The 17620-nt window shown below is 37.8% G+C and overlaps 1 protein-coding gene across 1 annotated transcript in view; it reads left to right on the forward strand.

The window, feature by feature from the left end:
- LOC145780285 (dynein axonemal heavy chain 1-like) overlaps positions 1–17620 on the forward strand; it is a 76435-nt gene that overhangs the window by 31077 nt on the left and 27738 nt on the right. Inside the window, exons 20-44 of the mRNA XM_082591988.1 lie at positions 1842–2040; positions 2784–2932; positions 3378–3527; positions 3959–4126; positions 4435–4599; positions 5701–5822; positions 6039–6144; positions 6483–6696; positions 7045–7229; positions 8159–8241; positions 8720–8833; positions 9199–9436; positions 10117–10287; positions 10468–10557; positions 10937–11048; positions 11311–11532; positions 11880–12052; positions 12295–12434; positions 12935–13067; positions 13432–13605; positions 14094–14213; positions 14506–14568; positions 16776–16934; positions 17215–17343; positions 17429–17569. Coding sequence (XP_082448114.1) covers positions 1842–2040; positions 2784–2932; positions 3378–3527; positions 3959–4126; positions 4435–4599; positions 5701–5822; positions 6039–6144; positions 6483–6696; positions 7045–7229; positions 8159–8241; positions 8720–8833; positions 9199–9436; positions 10117–10287; positions 10468–10557; positions 10937–11048; positions 11311–11532; positions 11880–12052; positions 12295–12434; positions 12935–13067; positions 13432–13605; positions 14094–14213; positions 14506–14568; positions 16776–16934; positions 17215–17343; positions 17429–17569 — 3720 coding nt within the window. The remainder of the gene's footprint in view (positions 1–1841; positions 2041–2783; positions 2933–3377; positions 3528–3958; positions 4127–4434; positions 4600–5700; positions 5823–6038; positions 6145–6482; positions 6697–7044; positions 7230–8158; positions 8242–8719; positions 8834–9198; positions 9437–10116; positions 10288–10467; positions 10558–10936; positions 11049–11310; positions 11533–11879; positions 12053–12294; positions 12435–12934; positions 13068–13431; positions 13606–14093; positions 14214–14505; positions 14569–16775; positions 16935–17214; positions 17344–17428; positions 17570–17620) is intronic.

Below are 17620 nucleotides of genomic sequence, written 5' to 3' on the forward strand. Positions count from 1 at the left end.
ACAGCTTGATGTCAATTTTTTGTAGATGGAATTGGTAGATTCCTTTCATGATTTAGTGTTGTAGAATGATGTAGTGGGCATATTATTAAATGGCCAACGTAACATTTGCATTGTGAAAATCGTTCGGAAGTATTCCACTGTTTTTTATCAGTAAAAGCAACCCTCATTTACCATTTCAGCGCCTTCCTGTTAAATTAATACAAAAGAAATCCATTTTATGGTTCATTTAAAACGCCTTGTATTGTATATGATAATACATATTTGCCCTATTAAGCATAAGTCCATTCTTGCGCAACGGAAAAAGCGTTTGTTAGTGTATGATTGTTTTCATCACTACCGTCACTATGTATTTTTAAATGCGATGCTTATCACGGTTTGGGCAACTGAGCATTGAGCAATGTGAAAAAGCTTAATTATACATTTTCGTCAACATGTGAGCTGCAGCAACAATTATCGCAGGATTATCACTTTTCTGCACTGGTATCCCTCTATAAATTATTGACACTGCTAATTTTTAAGTCATTATACTTCAGCTGTAAAATCTTCGCTTTTTTCGGTAAGCTGGTTTAGATACTTTAAAAATTAAAAATTTATAGTGTGAAAACATTTGGATCTTTAAACGCGCAGCTGCGTTGCCAATACTTGTGCTGTTTAAGTGCATATTGATGATGCGCTCATTTGGAACTTGTCGTTGAACTATGCTTGTGTCACAGTTCGGACTTTTCTAGGTTTTGTTTTGTTTTTCTTTGTTGCTGCAATAATATAGTTGAACGTTGATTAAATCTTGCATAAACTTGGAAGTGTAGTCGTCGGAATTGGTTAGTTCTCTGCTGACGTTGTCATGTGGTTTTGTTAGCATTTTAATATTTTATTTACATTTTTAGGCCATACATACCTGCTTGATAACTTAATAATCCTACTTTTATGTAATATAATTGCTCTTACATCACCACGTTTTTATACCAGCATTTGTGCGTGTCCCTCAGATCCTGCGTGTTGGTTATGGTGGGTCTTTTATTTTCTGGTAGGTCAGAGCGTGAAAATTGATCTTAAACCCGACATTGGTCTAAGCAAATAGCCACCCAACTATGAAAGCGAACGACCAGTAAGATCAAGCAACGATGGTTTGATTCTCGGGGTGTCCGCTTGACCAGACGCACTTTAAGGAAACAGCTTCATGTACCGGCACTTGGTGGATGGCAAAATTTACAGACGACACTTCAACAATCAGCAGAAAGTTTACACTCGGTGGCTAGGCCTGCTTCAGTGATACAAAGCCTTTCTCCGTCCGAGAATAGACGTTCTCTCAATCAAGTAAAAATGTTAAGTTTCTGAATGAATGAAATTAGCAAAAGCAAGTTGGCCTGAACGAGTATCAAAAAAACTGACAAAGTTTTGGCGGCCCTATTAATTTTGAAAGGTAAGCAAGACCAAGCCCGACTTACAACGTCCTTAATTGTGTTTGTGTAGTCTAGAAAATTCTAAACTAAATTTTTTTGTGTTTCATGTTACCATCTTCACTGATCGTGTCATCGTCATCATCGTCAACGTCATCACCATTGCCGGCATATCTCATGTTCATAACATTCTTTTATCATCCAACAAACATTTTCTTCAACACTCAAATGTGTTCAAATTTACCAACTTGAAATCATTGATCTCATAATGTTTTTCTCGTTGCTATTTCATGTTTATTAACCTTATTAATCACATCACAACGTCATATTTTCATTTTGGTAACTGTTTTTTACATCCTATTTCCCCGCTACAATTCAACTTGTTTACGTCATCAACACGTTACTAACCCGTCATCAAACGTCCAAAAACTTGCCACCATGCAGTACGATAAATTGAGCAAGCTGGTCAAAGACTTCCAACCATACCGGGACTTGTGGACGACCACTTCTGATTGGATCAGGTGGCACGAGTCATGGATGTCTGACCCCTTGACGTCAATCGATGCTGAGCAACTGGAGCGAAACGTGAACGACAGCTTCCGGGTTCTTCACAAGTGTGGGAAACAGTTCAAAGACATACCTGGTCGGTCACTTGTTGCAATAATGGCATGATTTATTTATTGCCGCTCTACAACTGCTAAGGGCTTTTAGCAAAACTACTACTTTTCAATTTTGCATCATATTTACGATGTTAACACATTGTTATATGGCTTTTCTCGCTGCCTTATGCAAGAAAGAACAAAATCGGTACCGTTTTTAAAGTCTCTACCCAAACTGGAATCAAATCTAGACATTCCAGCACCAGAGCCAAAGGCAATAACCATTCAGCCACTTGTTCGCATTAAGTCTATTTTACCGCTCATAACTGTTTTACTTTAGTTTTATTTATTGTGGTCAGTGGCTTCATAAAAGTTCACTTCAAGTACAATAGTTATCGAAGTCGTTCCCACGCATCAAGTTGTTAACAAGTGCCATACAACTGTAAGCCTATTTTTTGATGCTATGTCTGTTCCAGGCTTAAACCTTTACGTGCATTCGCTTCTATATGTTGCATGAATCATGCAATAAGTAACCGCAAGAATGCTCGATGCGAGAGGAGACAGATTTTTTTGCAGTTATTGCTAAAAATATAATAATCCTGATGAACATCCAAACTTCTCAGTGTTCGGGAGACAGATTAATATAAATTGTGTAGCTTTTATTTGCATAAAAACAACCTGACCATGCTGTTATTGTGACACGAATTGTAAAAGCTTTCACTTTTAGATGGATAGTGAGGCAGTTTGCGAGAAACTGGATAAATCAAACGCTATATAACAATTGCAGGGGTACAGCAAGTATCGCTGGGAATGAAAGCACAAGTCGAAGATTTCAAGCCTTACATTCCACTTATACAAGGCTTGAGAAACCCCGGTATGAGGATCCGGCATTGGGATATGTTGTCCAAAGATTTGGGCTTTTCTGTCCAACCCAAGGTAAACGATGGCATGATTACAAAATAATTATTTCCTGGCGTTTTGTAAACTGGTCCCAATTAAACTCCCGAATCAATTTTCTGCTTGACACAAACGTTTGAAAGTTGTTTTTTATTAAACAGTTTTTACAAATCTTGTAAGTAAATTTTCAGTATACAGTAAAACGTCGTCAGTCGTTGGTAAATTTTTCATTAAAATCTTCCCTTTAAATTTCCCAATAATCGAAAAGGATGCGTAGAATGATAAAATAATTAAAAATGTAGAGTACCACAATAAATTGGCGAATTCAAGTTCTCGTGAGTAAACTTATAAAATCAACTTAATTTTACCATGATTGAGTGTATGGCAAAAATGTTGACAAATTAGCTTTTTGTAGGCCTGTTTTTTTTTTTGCAATTGTGTGACACCATCAGGTTTTCTGTTGTTACGAAACGATTTTGTCCAGGCTTCGCTCACGTTCGAGAAGTGTCTTGAGATGAAGCTGGACGAACACATCGACAAGATTGCCAAAGTGGCAGAAGTTGCTGGAAAGGAATTCAGCATTGAACAAGCTCTAGACAAGATGGAGAAAGAATGGGAACCGATCAATTTTGAGGTAATTGACTCTGCAACAGATGTTTGAGTGGAGAAAAAGCTTTATATACTGTAAGTTTTATCATAAACAAGTATTTTGTTGCCGGAGAGTAGTAGAACTGAAATAGTTTTAGAAATAAATATTGAAATATATTCCAGGCATAAATTGCAGCAGGTGCAAATAAAGTGCTCAATGCAGCAAGCAGAGCTAAAACAATTACAGTAAAACTAATATGGACCTAGGACAAGTTATGCTCTACCCAAGGTTTCATGTTAGATAACAATCATCAGGTGCAAAACATAAGATATTAAATTAAATTATTAAATTATATATTAAATTTAAAAAAAACTACCGAAGAAATTTGTTCCAAAGCTGTAAAGAAATAAAGACATGCTCTTCCCATCTTCAAATTCACTTTAAAACTCGTCTAAAGTTGTAGATTTAATTTTTAGGTGAAACCTTACAAACAAACGGGAACTTTCATCATAAAGTCCCCAGAAGAAGCTTCTCAACTGCTGGATGACCACATTGTGATGACACAGACGATGTCATTCTCCCCCTACAAGAAACCGTTTGAAGAGAGAATCAGCACTTGGGAGGGAAAGTTGAACATGACTCAGGTAAATGAACTAAAGTTTTCATTTAAGTTTATATTCTGAATCATTGCTGATCCGCATATGCTGTAACATGGCCTCTTCCGATATTTGCTCCAATATGTCACTGCTTAGACCGGTCAAGTTGTTCCAGACGTATGCCCTTTTTTCAACTAAAGACCTTTCTTTAACATAAAACTGAGAGTTTAGTTGTATTTTATTGCATTTTGTCATATTTTATTTCAAACTTTCCAACCACAGCGCTTTAGTGATTTTGCTTGAAGAAGGCGATGCAATAAATTCTAATTGTTATTTTTCAATAACTCATCCTCCAGGACGTCATGGATGAGTGGCTTGTATGCCAGCGCTCCTGGCTCTACTTGGAGCCAATCTTCAGCTCAGAGGACATCAACCGTCAACTTCCGGTGGAGGGAAAGAGATATCAAACCATGGAGAGGATGTGGAGGAAATTAATGAAGAATGCAAATGAAAACACTCAGGTACGATTGCATTTGTATGAAAAAAAGGCGATTGCACCTGCAAGCATCTGTCGGATTGACCCATGAAGCAGGAGAAGGATCCACAAAGGATATAAACTACTTTATATAGGTTCAACAAGTGAACAAAAAGATCATCAACCTCTAAAGCACGTGCAGCTCTACACAAAGTGAAATGACATGACTTTAAAGCTCTTTGTTATGATGTAAAAGAAAACTCTTAATAGGGCATAACTAAATACTAACTGCAGACAGAGGCCAACTTTCAATCTTAGGAATCTCTTCAGTGCAATGAAAGTTGGTTTCGATAGCTTTAGTTTTTCATTTTTCCGATTGATTTGACTTTGATTTTTCGTTCTTCGGATTGGAGAGTTGTTTGGTGACGTTAATGATTAAAATGGCAAATGAGACGAGTTTTAATTTTGAAATTCAAACTCCAGCGAATTTTTGTGCCAATTAGAATTTAAATTAAAAAATTTAACAATTTAATTGATTAATTAAAGTTAAAGAATTTAAAAGTTTTTATTGGCGAAAAAAATTACACTTTGCTAGAGAGTTGTCGCTGTCGAGAAACTGTGTTGCAAGTCCAAGCAGTTTTTATTCATCCAATCCAATGGGACGTTGTTGCATTGGTGGGCGGTTTGGTATCCTCCTTGATGCTGGGTTATTGGGTAATGGTATTCCAATATAAGATGGTCTGTGGACTGAATTGGGCGTTGCACTGTGGACAGTTTGGTGGAGTTGTCTTCTCAGAAGTTCTTTGAAAATATGTCTTTACGACCTGGATCGTCACGTTATCGACGTGTGGACGCTTAGGTGCATCGTGATTCCTGTCAGGCACGGCCAACACAGGGCCAACACAAGGCAACCCATGTTGGAACGGCTCGGATGAGCTAAAACAAAAACGACCTAAACCCGACGCTATAATAATACAAGCAAAATGTTAGTCGGTTAACTTGCACGCACCTGAATGCCAATCGATACAACTTGACAATGAAACTACAAAGTAAAGCAATTAAAGTAAAAACATCAATGTAGATACAACAAACGCATGGGGAAGCTTTTGCAGTTGTTAACACTAATATGGGCTGGTCTTCTTCTTAGGTGATATCTTTGTGCTCGGATGCTCGATTGCTTGAGAGCTTGAAGGAATGCAACAAACTGCTTGAACAGGTCCAGAAAGGTCTCAGTGAATATCTTGAAACAAAGAGAGCTGCTTTTCCCAGGTTTGTAGCAACAGATTAAAGTGCATCATCGTTTGAAAGCTAAACTCAATCACTATTTTACTGTAAAACCTATTCTTACAAATTTGGTTTGCATTTCCTGAAAATATAAAATGAAATAAAACAAATTTTGTTTTTGGTTGTGTTTTGTTAACAGATTAAGCCGATAGCTCGTTAGATGACAGTAGGGAACTGCATATACTTTTTTTCTTGACGCAGATTTTACTTCTTGTCTGATGACGAATTGTTGGAGATTCTTTCACAAACTAAAGATCCAACCGCCGTTCAACCTCATCTCAAGAAGTGCTTTGAAAACATTTTCAAGGTTTCGTAATATCAAGTTTTTAAAGATCGTATTTCGATGGATTTACATTTATTTCAATTTCTTCAATGCAAATAGTGATTTTCAAGTTTAATTTTTGTTGGACAGATGACTGTTTAGATTCTTTATGTGCTAGAGAAGATAATAATATTTAGTGATACGGTACTTTTATCACTATTTATTTGATATTTTTAGTCTTTAGTAAAAAACAACCATGGAAAAGATGGTTATTTCAGTTACAAGGTGACAATAGTTTCTCAGTAGTCATCCATTATCTTTCATTAAATATACAAAATGCAACCAAGGATCATTGTAACTTTCATCCTGCTCGTTCTTCATAGATCAACTTCGAGTCGGACATGCGGATGACGGAGATGATATCCGGAGAGCAGGAGCACGTCGAGTTTTCAGAAGATCTTTATCCCACCGGGAACGTTGAAGATTGGTTGGGAGAAGTGGAGCGAGTGATGATGGAATCGGTCCGCGCCCAATGCAGCAAAGCTGTAGCTGCTTATCCTGAAACCAAAAGGACAGAATGGGTCTTGCAATGGCCTGGTAAGCTTGAATGGAAACTGTCTTCAGATCAAAGCAATCTTAATCCTTATTTGTTTTCTAAAGATTTGCTTTTGTGCAAATACTTATTTGCTACAAAAGATTGATATGCGCGCAGTGATTATTTTAAAACAATCATCTACCTAACAATGACGTCATATCAAAACAATGATACTGTATGTTACTTCATTTTTTCTATGTGTATGTAATTAAGATAACTAAAATTGTCTATCATTTATCGATATTGCGATGAACCTAAGCAAGAAGGGCTTAAAAATCTTAAAGCATTAGATTGCACTGTCGAAACTGACGACAACCATATATGTTTTTTTTTTGTTTTTTTGTTTTCAGGCCAAGTTGTGATTGGCGGTTCTCAAGTGTATTGGGCCAAGATGGTGGAAGAGGCGATTGAAGCTGGAAAACTACCGGAGTTGCACGAGAGGTTGATAGGAATGCTGAACGATCTCGTTGGATTGGTTCGTGGAAAACTTACTTCTCTCCAGAGGATGATGATGTCAGCTCTTATCGTTATTGAGGTAAGGCGGTTTCACAGTCGTTCGACTACATCATTTTGATGTAATCTATGGCATGAAATGTGTGGTATTGTGCTGGGTGCGTCAGAAAAACCTACCACATTTCAAACTAGGGAAAAGAGACAAAATTTATAAGCAATCAAAACACTTATTGTCTCATCTCAAAGTGAAAAGGTTATCATTTGATGTATTTTGCTCATTTCGTTGAAAAGCCTCAATGCCGAGGCGTGCTTGCGAGCTGGACGACTAAGAGATTGTTAAATTGACTCTTTTACAGCAAGGATGTTTGTTGGAGTGCGAACACTTCAAGGCCTTCCGGGTGGCTTTCGCTTTAGTGCAGAACCCGTAGCTCTGAAATTTTTGACCCAGAGCATTACAGATTTTCGATTGGGACCAGGATCGTTACGGTTTAGTTTGAAATGAGTCTTAAAATTTCTTAATTTTCCCATTTCTAAGGAAATCTTCCACAATAAATGCACGGTGTTCGCCAGTCCAGGCCATTTTACATCCCGATACAAAATTTAAAAAATTTGCACAAAAACTATTTACTTATAAAAACTAAAACCTGAAACACAAATGGTAAGTCCTTTGCTGCAAAATTTCAATTCAACCTCCTGTCAGACTGCTACAGCTTTAGTATAGTAACAATTTGAAATGTGATAGGTTTTCTGGCGCACCCTGTACCAGTGTACCTTGTCATAAAGACCCTGTCTTTATTGGTTTGCATTGTTGCGACAAAGTTACTGAAAACCTTGTTCATTTTTTCTGTATTTAGTCTATAAAGTGAGCCGCTACGTTTCTTGATCCAAAATGATCGTATGTGTTCAAAGCAACTTTCAACATCACGTGATATTTCTGTAGGCTTCAGTAATCTGCTGTCAGAAGAACCAGGTTTCAAAACCATTGCTACTTCTCATATTTCTCGTTCGCAGGTGCACGCAAGAGACGTGGTGGGAAACCTTTGCGAGGAAAAAGTAATGACTGTCAACGATTTTGAATGGATCAGTCAACTTCGGTGATTGCATATTTTGAAATTTCAATCTGTTTATCTTATGTTTTCAGCACTTTTGCTTTCTTTGTTGTAATGATGCTTCGTATATTTGTATTGTATGCCACGCAGACACCTACTGTAACTTTTACATGCATCAACTTCTTGAAAGGGTCGGTTTGTTTTGTCTAATGAAACGTTAGATGTATTTTCGAACAATGTCGCATGTAAGATAAATTGTGCCGAACTTATAAGTGCTAAATTTACTTTCATCTGCATGTAAGCTTTGTCTTCATCGTATGCACGTCTTAAATTTTCGTAGTTATGCCACCTTTTCCTTCTGTTGGTCTTGTTTCAATAACCTATTTTAAACATCATCATTACTGACAAAGAAAACTTACCTTGTATTGAAATACTAGATTGATAATGAAATCATCTGAGACGAACTTTTCGTGACCGCATTGCAAACATTGTCTTGTTTTTATGGTTCTTCTTATTTTCACAGATATTATTGGATAAACAACAACATGTTTGTGCGCGCTGTCAACGCGGAGTTTCCGTACGGATACGAATACCTTGGCAACACTGGCAGATTGGTCATTACACCGCTGACTGATAGGTAGCTAATAAGAATAATCATCATCATCATAGTCCATCGTCGGTTTGTTCCCCACTAGTGGGGGTGGCCGATTGTTTCCTCGCAGCACATCATTTTTTGTTTATTGTCTCAACTGATCAGTGGTATGATAAGGTTGAATCACACCCTATAAGCTTAGCACTGGGTAAAAGTTTGACGATTGATGGCACGACTTTTTTCCTGTGTATAAAATGTCACATGCAGTTGGAATCATGAAGTGCAGGTTTGAAACTTACTACATTTGACTTTTTTCCTTGTTTTTTTTTCAAACGTCCATGCGTTCACTGCCTAATCGCGTCATAGTCGTCCACACAACATTTCCTGACCAATATTTCTTTGTGCTGCAGATGCTACTTGACATTGACTGGAGCTTTGCACTTGAAGTTCGGTGGAGCTCCAGCTGGTCCTGCTGGCACCGGAAAGACGGAAACAACGAAAGATTTAGGCAAAGCTCTGGCTATTCAAACCGTTGTGTTCAACTGCAGTGACCAACTTGACTTTATGGCTATGGGAAAGTTCTTCAAAGGTCTGGCAAGTTCTGGAGCTTGGGCTTGCTTTGATGAGTTCAACCGGATTGACATCGAGGTTAGTTGTTATTTTTATACATTCAATAGCATTGATTTATACATTTGATGCAAACCGTGTTTCTGATTAAAAATACGATATTTGTCTAAAGCGTATGAAGTTTGTAAGTAAACGTTTACCAAAGTAAACCATTTTTAGACATTTTGTGCTTTTTGGCCACGGTGTGTCATCAGTTCAAGGACGAAAGAAGGAGTGTTTATCGCGTGTTGTTTATCGCGTTTACGCGCTAACCACTCGGCCACGGCTGCCGAGTGGTTAGCGCGTTGGGCTCGCAGTCGAGAGCCTGCATGTTCGACTCCAGCCACCCGCACTTGCTGTTGTTTCTCTGGGCAAGAAACTTTACGATAATTGCCTCTACCCAGTGATCGATTTCGAGTAATGGGTAGTACTAAATTTAAGTCATAAGTAGAGTAGACAACCGGAAACAGACATTGCAGTCGGCTGCAGCGTGGGTCAGGTGTACGTCGGAAGGCGTACACCGATGCATAGCGCTCAAGTCCGCTTTCCCGCAATGCAGGATAAAGATAATAAAACAAAACAAAACAATTCATTCTTGCGTGCGCAAACTTTGCAAACTTATGGTTCATCCTATAGTAAGCTTTGTTAGCATATGCCATAATGTTTTACATAAAATCGTTTTGTTACCAGTCATCTCTTAAGCACAGCGTGTTATTCCACAGGTCCTGTCGGTTGTAGCCCAGCAAATCGCGACGATTCAAAACGCACAGGCTGCTAGAATGGAGAGGTTCATGTTTGAGGGTGTTGAAATCTCGTTGAAGGCTTCGTGCGCTGTTTTCATCACAATGAACCCTGGATACGCTGGACGAACAGAGTTGCCAGATAACTTGAAGGTAATCTTCAAAAAAGAAGTTATTTTTCATCGGAAGTTCAGCTTTGAGTGGTTAGTTAGCCTGATTTTTTCAGGTGTTTGCATTCAAATGGTTTATTTATTGTTGTTATAGCCGATAACTACGTTTTTTTAACAGAAATAGTTTGCAACGGAACTATAGATTTTTGCATCGTACTTTCAGGCGCTCTTCCGTCCAGTTGCTATGATGGTTCCCGATTATGCCATGATTGCTGAAATTTCACTGTACAGCTTTGGTTTCAGCAATGCGAAGGTTTGTACTCAAGTCACTGTAGCCTATATTGTTTATATAATTTGTTCACACGTTTACTATTTTTATCAAAACTTACATTAAAAAATGTTCATACAGTAAATACTGTCAACACTACAAAAAGCGATATAGCCTATTTCACACTGATTGAGATGATCAGAAGATTTTAATTCAAATACAATATAATATATTAAAATATCTCATTCTATTTGAATAAGAACCTTCTGATGATCCCAGTTTGGGTTAAACAGTCGGTAATTTTTTAGTAACTTGCAACTATATTTTAATTTTTAAAATGTTTAAGTACTTATGGTGATTAATTGAAAACATAGAGTTACAAAGTATTATGACCTCTTGGTTATTTTCATTCGAAACATTTCAGCACCTTGCTAAGAAGATCGTGTCAACCTTCAAATTGTCATCGGAACAACTGAGCTCACAGGACCACTACGATTTCGGCATGAGGGCAGTGAAGACTGTCATATCAGCTGCTGGTAATCATTTTAGATAAAGTGAAATAAGAAAAATCTCTTGGTTTTGGCTTTCAAAAGAAGTATTCTTGGCGTGGCAAAACCATTTTATTTTTGCCCTACGTTGCAGGGCGCTCAGTTACGAAAATTATATAATCTTGAAACGATGCTCGTTTTTAAATGTTTAAAAAAATAAAGACGCTTTCAACTTCGAATATAACTTGCTTGATCACGTGACTTCACAAAGAAATTATAATTTTTTTGTGTGTTTCCTTCTCGTTGCCAGGAAACCTGAAACGAGAGCACCCGAATATGGATGAGGAGGTGATTTGTCTCCGCGCCATCAGAGATGTCAACGTTCCCAAGTTCCTCCTGGATGACTTGAAGCTCTTCCGTGGTATTGTGTCCGATCTCTTCCCGAAGATCAAGGAGGAAGCAATTGATTACGGAGCTCTCATGGAATCGATCAAGGAGTCGTGTCCTAAACTAGGAGTACAGGAAGTTGAAGGTTGAAAAGTTTATAGAATTCTGTCTAAGAATCCATAGAATCATGTTTAAGATATTTTTTCTTCAATTAATCAACGTTATAGATTTAATTCGCTCTGCTTTGTTTTTTGCTTGGCATTGAGCACTTTTTGTAGTATTAATAGTTTTCATTGTTTATATCCAATATCCATGCATTATTACCAAGATTATTTTACTTCATTTAGCGTCTTAGTGACGTCTTGCGACGTTGAAATAAATTAAAAATAACAACTTATGCTGTATGGGTTATTTGGTTTTAAATATTAAGTGGTTGAGTTTTTGTATTTTATTATGGTTGCGGCTGTAGTATTGTTATCTTTTCCTTAATAGGATTCGTGACAAAGTGCATCCAGCTGTACGAGACCACAGTCGTGCGTCACGGCCTCATGTTGGTCGGTCCAACCTGCTCAGGAAAGACGAAATGTTACAACGTACTTGCGAAAGCTCTGACTCAGCTCAGAGGACAACCGTCGATCAGTGGCGGGACTTATGAAGCCGTGCATGTAAGTTAACTAGTTGCCAATTAGCAGTTAGGGTTCTTTCATTGAAGATATATAATACATGATAGAAAGGTGTTCGAACCAAGTATCTCCAAAAATCATCCAACAAAGCGCTCATCTCCTTACAAGCATGGTATACAAAAAGGCCTTATATTGTGTTGCTTTTTTGCTAAGACTGTATTACTATAACCTTATCCGCCAATCACCATACAAGTGCCCTTTAATTACGTTTATATTTTCAATAGACAAATGTGCTTAACCCAAAATCAATCACCATGGGTCAGTTGTACGGAGAGTTTGATGCCATGACCCACGAGTGGACTGACGGTATTCTCTCCACGCTTATCAGACAGGGTGTGGCTGCTACTGATCCTGACAAAAGATGGTAATTTGCTTGTATTTTTAAACAAGCGATGGATTTTATGTTATTAGATCTAAAGTTACGGTAATACTTGTCAGGGAGGATCTTTCCTTCGTAACAACAATACATACTTTATATGAACAGTTGATATGTAGTACAGAACTTGCATATGGCGAAGAGAAAGTTACTCGTTGCCCGAAACTACAGTGCTTTTCGTCTGACTTTCTTCAAGAGCTTGCCATCAGAATAAAACATAAATGTGGAGATATTTATAGGACAGCAGGTAGAAGGAACCAGAAAGGGGAAAAGAAGAGAGAAATAATTATTGGCTACCTATAACTGACTCACCACATTTACGTTGACTTCATTCTGACGACATGCCCCTGGAGAAAGTTAAACGAAAAGCACTGCAGTTTGGGCAATGAAAAATTTTCACTTCGCCTTATTGAAATCCTTTATCTGTTTGTTGTTACTTGTTGAATCATTTGCAAATGTAGCATATCTACTTACCTATGTACTGCCAGGTACATGTTTGACGGTCCTGTAGACGCCGTGTGGATTGAAAACATGAACACAGTACTGGACGATAACAAGAAGCTGTGTCTGAGCAGCGGTGAAATCATCAAGTTGACTCCACACATGACAATGATGTTTGAGGTTGTTTGTCGTTTGATATCACTTGATATTATTCACATCAAGAAATCATCACATGATTTTTGAACTAGCCTACGTCGTTGAAATCTTTCTTGCCTTGAAAGTGAATTTTTGTTGACGTGTTCTGTGAAGTAATGTGATTAAAATATTTAATGCAACCCTAATTACTGACTGCCGTTAAAGTGCTTCAACTGGCAATGCTAAACGTGTCACAGCTATTGTAGATTGGGCTTGATATTTGAAGACCCAGTGACCGATTCCCTACTTAGCTTTGATCAGCGTTTTTTGAGGAAGACATTCAACTATAGGTTTACTTCACATGTACTATAAAAGTATACAGATTAATTTTCTATCATTACCTTGTCAGGTTGCTGACTTAGCCGTGGCATCTCCTGCCACCGTGTCACGATGTGGCATGGTTTACTTGGAACCTGGCTACATTGGACTGGCACCATTCGTCTACTGCTGGTTGAAGCGAGTTCCCGACACCATTCTTCCTTATGTTGATCAGTTGCAAAGTCTATTTGATCGATTTTTACAAGTAAAACTATGAGAATTTTGGTTTGCATAAGATTTTCCATAACTAGCGTACGCCTATTAATTCCCTTTGTGTACAAGCCAACAGCGCGTACATTTTTGTGGAGCAATTTGATCTTCTAGAGATAGCGGCATCTACAGCGGATCTTATATGCATATTATTTGTTGAAATGAAGGAAATCACTTGTTTCTCTACACTGTTTTGCAGTAGGCAAAAGTAAACTGTACATAAATTTTTAGTTTTTATTTAAACTATTCATTATCACGTTTTCTATGAAGAAAAGTGTTTCATTTTTTGTCGACCTCACGCCAACTGCCAGTACAAGATGAAGGCTTTGCCATCACAACAGTGAAGAAATTGTTGGTTTCGTATATTGTCTGACATAGTCAAACAGCAAATGTGTTAACAAACATGCCCTCCAGACCTTTTGATTTGCGGTGTCCTTCAAGCTCACCGGTTTCTAACTGTTTGATTTTTTTCTTCTTGTGTAGTCGTCAGTGACCTTCATTCGCAAGCAAGTGAAAGAAATGGTATCTTCAGTGGATGCCAACCTCACCTTCAGTTTGCTCAACTTTCTCGATTGCTTCTTCGCCCCGCTTGTGCCGAAAGAGGTAACAGGTTTAGGATTTTTTGTTAAAGCAGAGATTTAACCACTGAGCGCAAAAGATTTTTTGATAAGAATATGAACTTTTTGTACAGGTTTGGTGCGCTTCATCATTTTTATATACAGTACAACATCTAAGTGCCATTTTTGTTCAAATAAATTCCCTTCAAAAATAACTTTTCTTCCTCAGTGTTACGTCATATATTTTCTTATTCACGTCATCGAATAGAGACACGTAAGTTTTTCAATGGCGTAATGTCTAAGTTATTTTTGTTTTTTTTTAACTACCTTTACGATAGGGTGACGCTGCACTTCGGGAAAAAATTAGAAAAGATCCGAGATTTGCCAAATACCTGCCTGTTGTAAGTTACCGCATGGTTGCTGCAGATGGCAATGCTTTCTCTGCCTGTGCTTGCTCAAAGCTCCGTTTGGCAGTTTTAGAAACTCTCTCAAAAATTGCAAAAAAATTTGCCTACAATGTGTCTTTGGTATAAAAAAGCAAACTCTTTCCCGAAACTAATGTAAAAAACGTAACAATAATTCATTGCATCATCATTTTCCCCTTGAAGTGGACACATTGTTTGGCCATTTTTCAGCTAAGACAAGTCGCATGGAAAACCCTTTTTCTTTTTTTGCATGCAATTGCAACTTTAGAATGCCGCATGTGGCTTAATGCATGAAACACGGTAGAATGAGTCTCTGCTGATACTTTTTAATGGATATGAAAGTACGACAGCTCGTTTTCTGCTGATCTAGAATGTTTAAAAACTTCTTAGCGCTTGGCGTTTAACTCCAAATAACTTTATTTGAAAACGAAGTTTCAAATAAAGTTATTTTGTTAATAAAGTTAAACGAAGTTTCAAATAAATTAATTTCAAACCGTTTTGTCGCATACTGGCATACAAAAGCTGCAGCGATATGCATGCATTTAATTTTTAGGAACAAACTTTAATTTTATTTAATCTCTTGTCATAATTAAGATTTGTGCATGTGCTGTAAATTTTTCATCTTGAAATAAAATTCTAATTATTAAGAACAACTCTTGCATTTTCCAGAGCAGGGTTTCCCAAACTGTGGTCCGCGGACCACTGGTGGTCCACGATGACTGCACAGGTAGTCCGTGGCGGTATGACTAGAAATTAGAAAGTCACGCATATAGGCTACGTTGTACAGTACGTACCCTGTCAAAGATAATTGCCGCAGTTCTTTACAACTTAAATGATTTCGAAAGCTTTTGCTATCCAGTATCGTAAATCTTACTTGTTGCACCTTCGTTGCAGTTAAAAAGTTGTTTACGAAAAATTCTGGTATTGAACATTCTCATTTTAACTGGTGGGTGTGAGGTGGTATGGGCATGTTTTGAGAAGGGATGAAAATGATGTTTTGAGAAGAGCGCTTGTGGAAGGTCGTAGAAAACAAGGAAGACCCAAGAAAACGTGGAAAAGGCAAGTTGAGGAAGAAAGCAGAAAGGTGGGCTTGCCAAGAGAAGACGCGTTAGACAGATTGATGTGGAGGCAGGGTGCGAAGGCGATTGCGGCACTTGGAGGTGAATCCGGCCACCCTCGGTAACGGGGACATCACCGGATTAAAACTGGACTACTAGTAAAACTTGTAGAGCACGTATTTGAACTGCGAGAGGGGTTTCAGTTTTCCTGCAAGCGCACAATGCTGACTTGGCTTCACTAGTAGCCGATGAAATTTGGCTTGGAAAACTTGCATTGGCCTACCTGGCAAGCATTTTTAACCTTCTAAACCAATTGAACTTGTCACTTCAGGGAAGAGATGCGAACTTTTACTTACTCAAAGCAAAATAACAGCATTCATAAAGAAACTCAACATATGGAAAACAAGGATAAATGATAATATTGATATGTTGATATGTTTCCTGTTCTGTGTGACTACATTACCAACAAACCCCTAATTAATACAAAGTTGATTTTCTCTGACGTTACACAACATTTGGAATTGCTTTCTGCACATTTCAAGAAGTACTTTTTAAAAGAGACATATGATAATTTTGACTGGATTTTAAACCCTTTTGTTGTTACAAAGACTGATCTGTCAGGACGCGAAGAAGAAGAATTAGCCGAATTATCATCTGATTGAACTTTAATGCTTAGTTTCAATCAAACAGCTATTGCATCTTTCTGGTTGAGTGTTGTGGAGGAATACCCATTGCTATCTCAAAAGGCAACTAAAATTTTATTGCCTTTTTCCACGACCATGTGTGAGACAGCATTTTCAGCTCTTACCAACATGAAGACAAAATACAGGTCCAGACTTTCTGTGGACCCTGACTTACGAGTTTGCCTTTCACAAATAACTCCGAGAATTGATGACTTATGTAATAAGAAGCAATCCCATCCGTCCCATTGATGTTGTCAGTTTTTTAAATAAACAAAATTCGGTTTTATTCATTTTTACCTTTGTATTGGGGGTCCGCGAATAAACAGATTCAGAAATAATGGTCCGTGGCCCAAAAAACTTTGGGAAACCCTGTTCTAGAGTAGACTTCCACACCAAACGTTCTGTCTATGCAAAAAGCTTTAATATCATTTCATAATTTTAGGGACAAGATACTCTTTCTGAAGAACAGATTGAAAAAGTGTCACAGTTGATTGAACCTTGGTTCTTCTTTGCTCTTATATGGAGCGTGGGAGGAACGACGGACAATGATGGGAGGAAGAAGTTTTCTCAGTACCTTCGAGAACGAATGGCCGAAGAAAACGTAAAACATCTTAAAAGTTCTTTATTTTTGCACTAATTTGTATTTTAATCATTTAAGTGGAGTTGTGGGAACTTATTTTGAATGGAAATTTTTCTGTTAGTGTGGAATTTTTGGGTGCTGTTCAAACGAATGCACAGTAACTCGTGATAAATGTGATTATTGAAGTCTCTATATCATTTTTTTGTGTTTTTTTTACATCTCAAATCAAGTTCATTTTCTATCGAGCCGACAAAAGTTAACTTTCAAGTCAAAAAGTTTTACCTGACTTATTCAACTCCAGATTCAACTTCAATTTCCTGAAGAAGGCCTTGTGTATGACTACCAGCTGGATGACGCAGGAATCACGAAAGTGCAAGCAGGCTCAGCTGACTTGGACGACGATGAAAAAGTCACAACCGACTCACGAGTGGTATGAATGTCGCCTACTTTTTAACAGTGCAATATCATCCATCAATTCTACTTTACCAATCTCATACTAATGCTGTCTGTCACAGGTCCGATGGAGAAACTGGATGGATTCAGCTCCAAAATTTGTCATTTCACCCTCACTGCCTTACGCTGACATCATTGTACCAACCATTGACACCGTTAGGACGTCCGTGCTGGTAGAAATGCTGATTATGCACAAAAAACAAGTAAAAATACTTCTTCCTGATTCTTAATACCTATTCGAAACTAGCAATTGT

Source organism: Aplidium turbinatum, chromosome 11 (genome assembly GCF_918807975.1).
Source record: "Aplidium turbinatum chromosome 11, kaAplTurb1.1, whole genome shotgun sequence".
Lineage (NCBI taxonomy): Eukaryota > Metazoa > Chordata > Ascidiacea > Aplousobranchia > Polyclinidae > Aplidium > Aplidium turbinatum.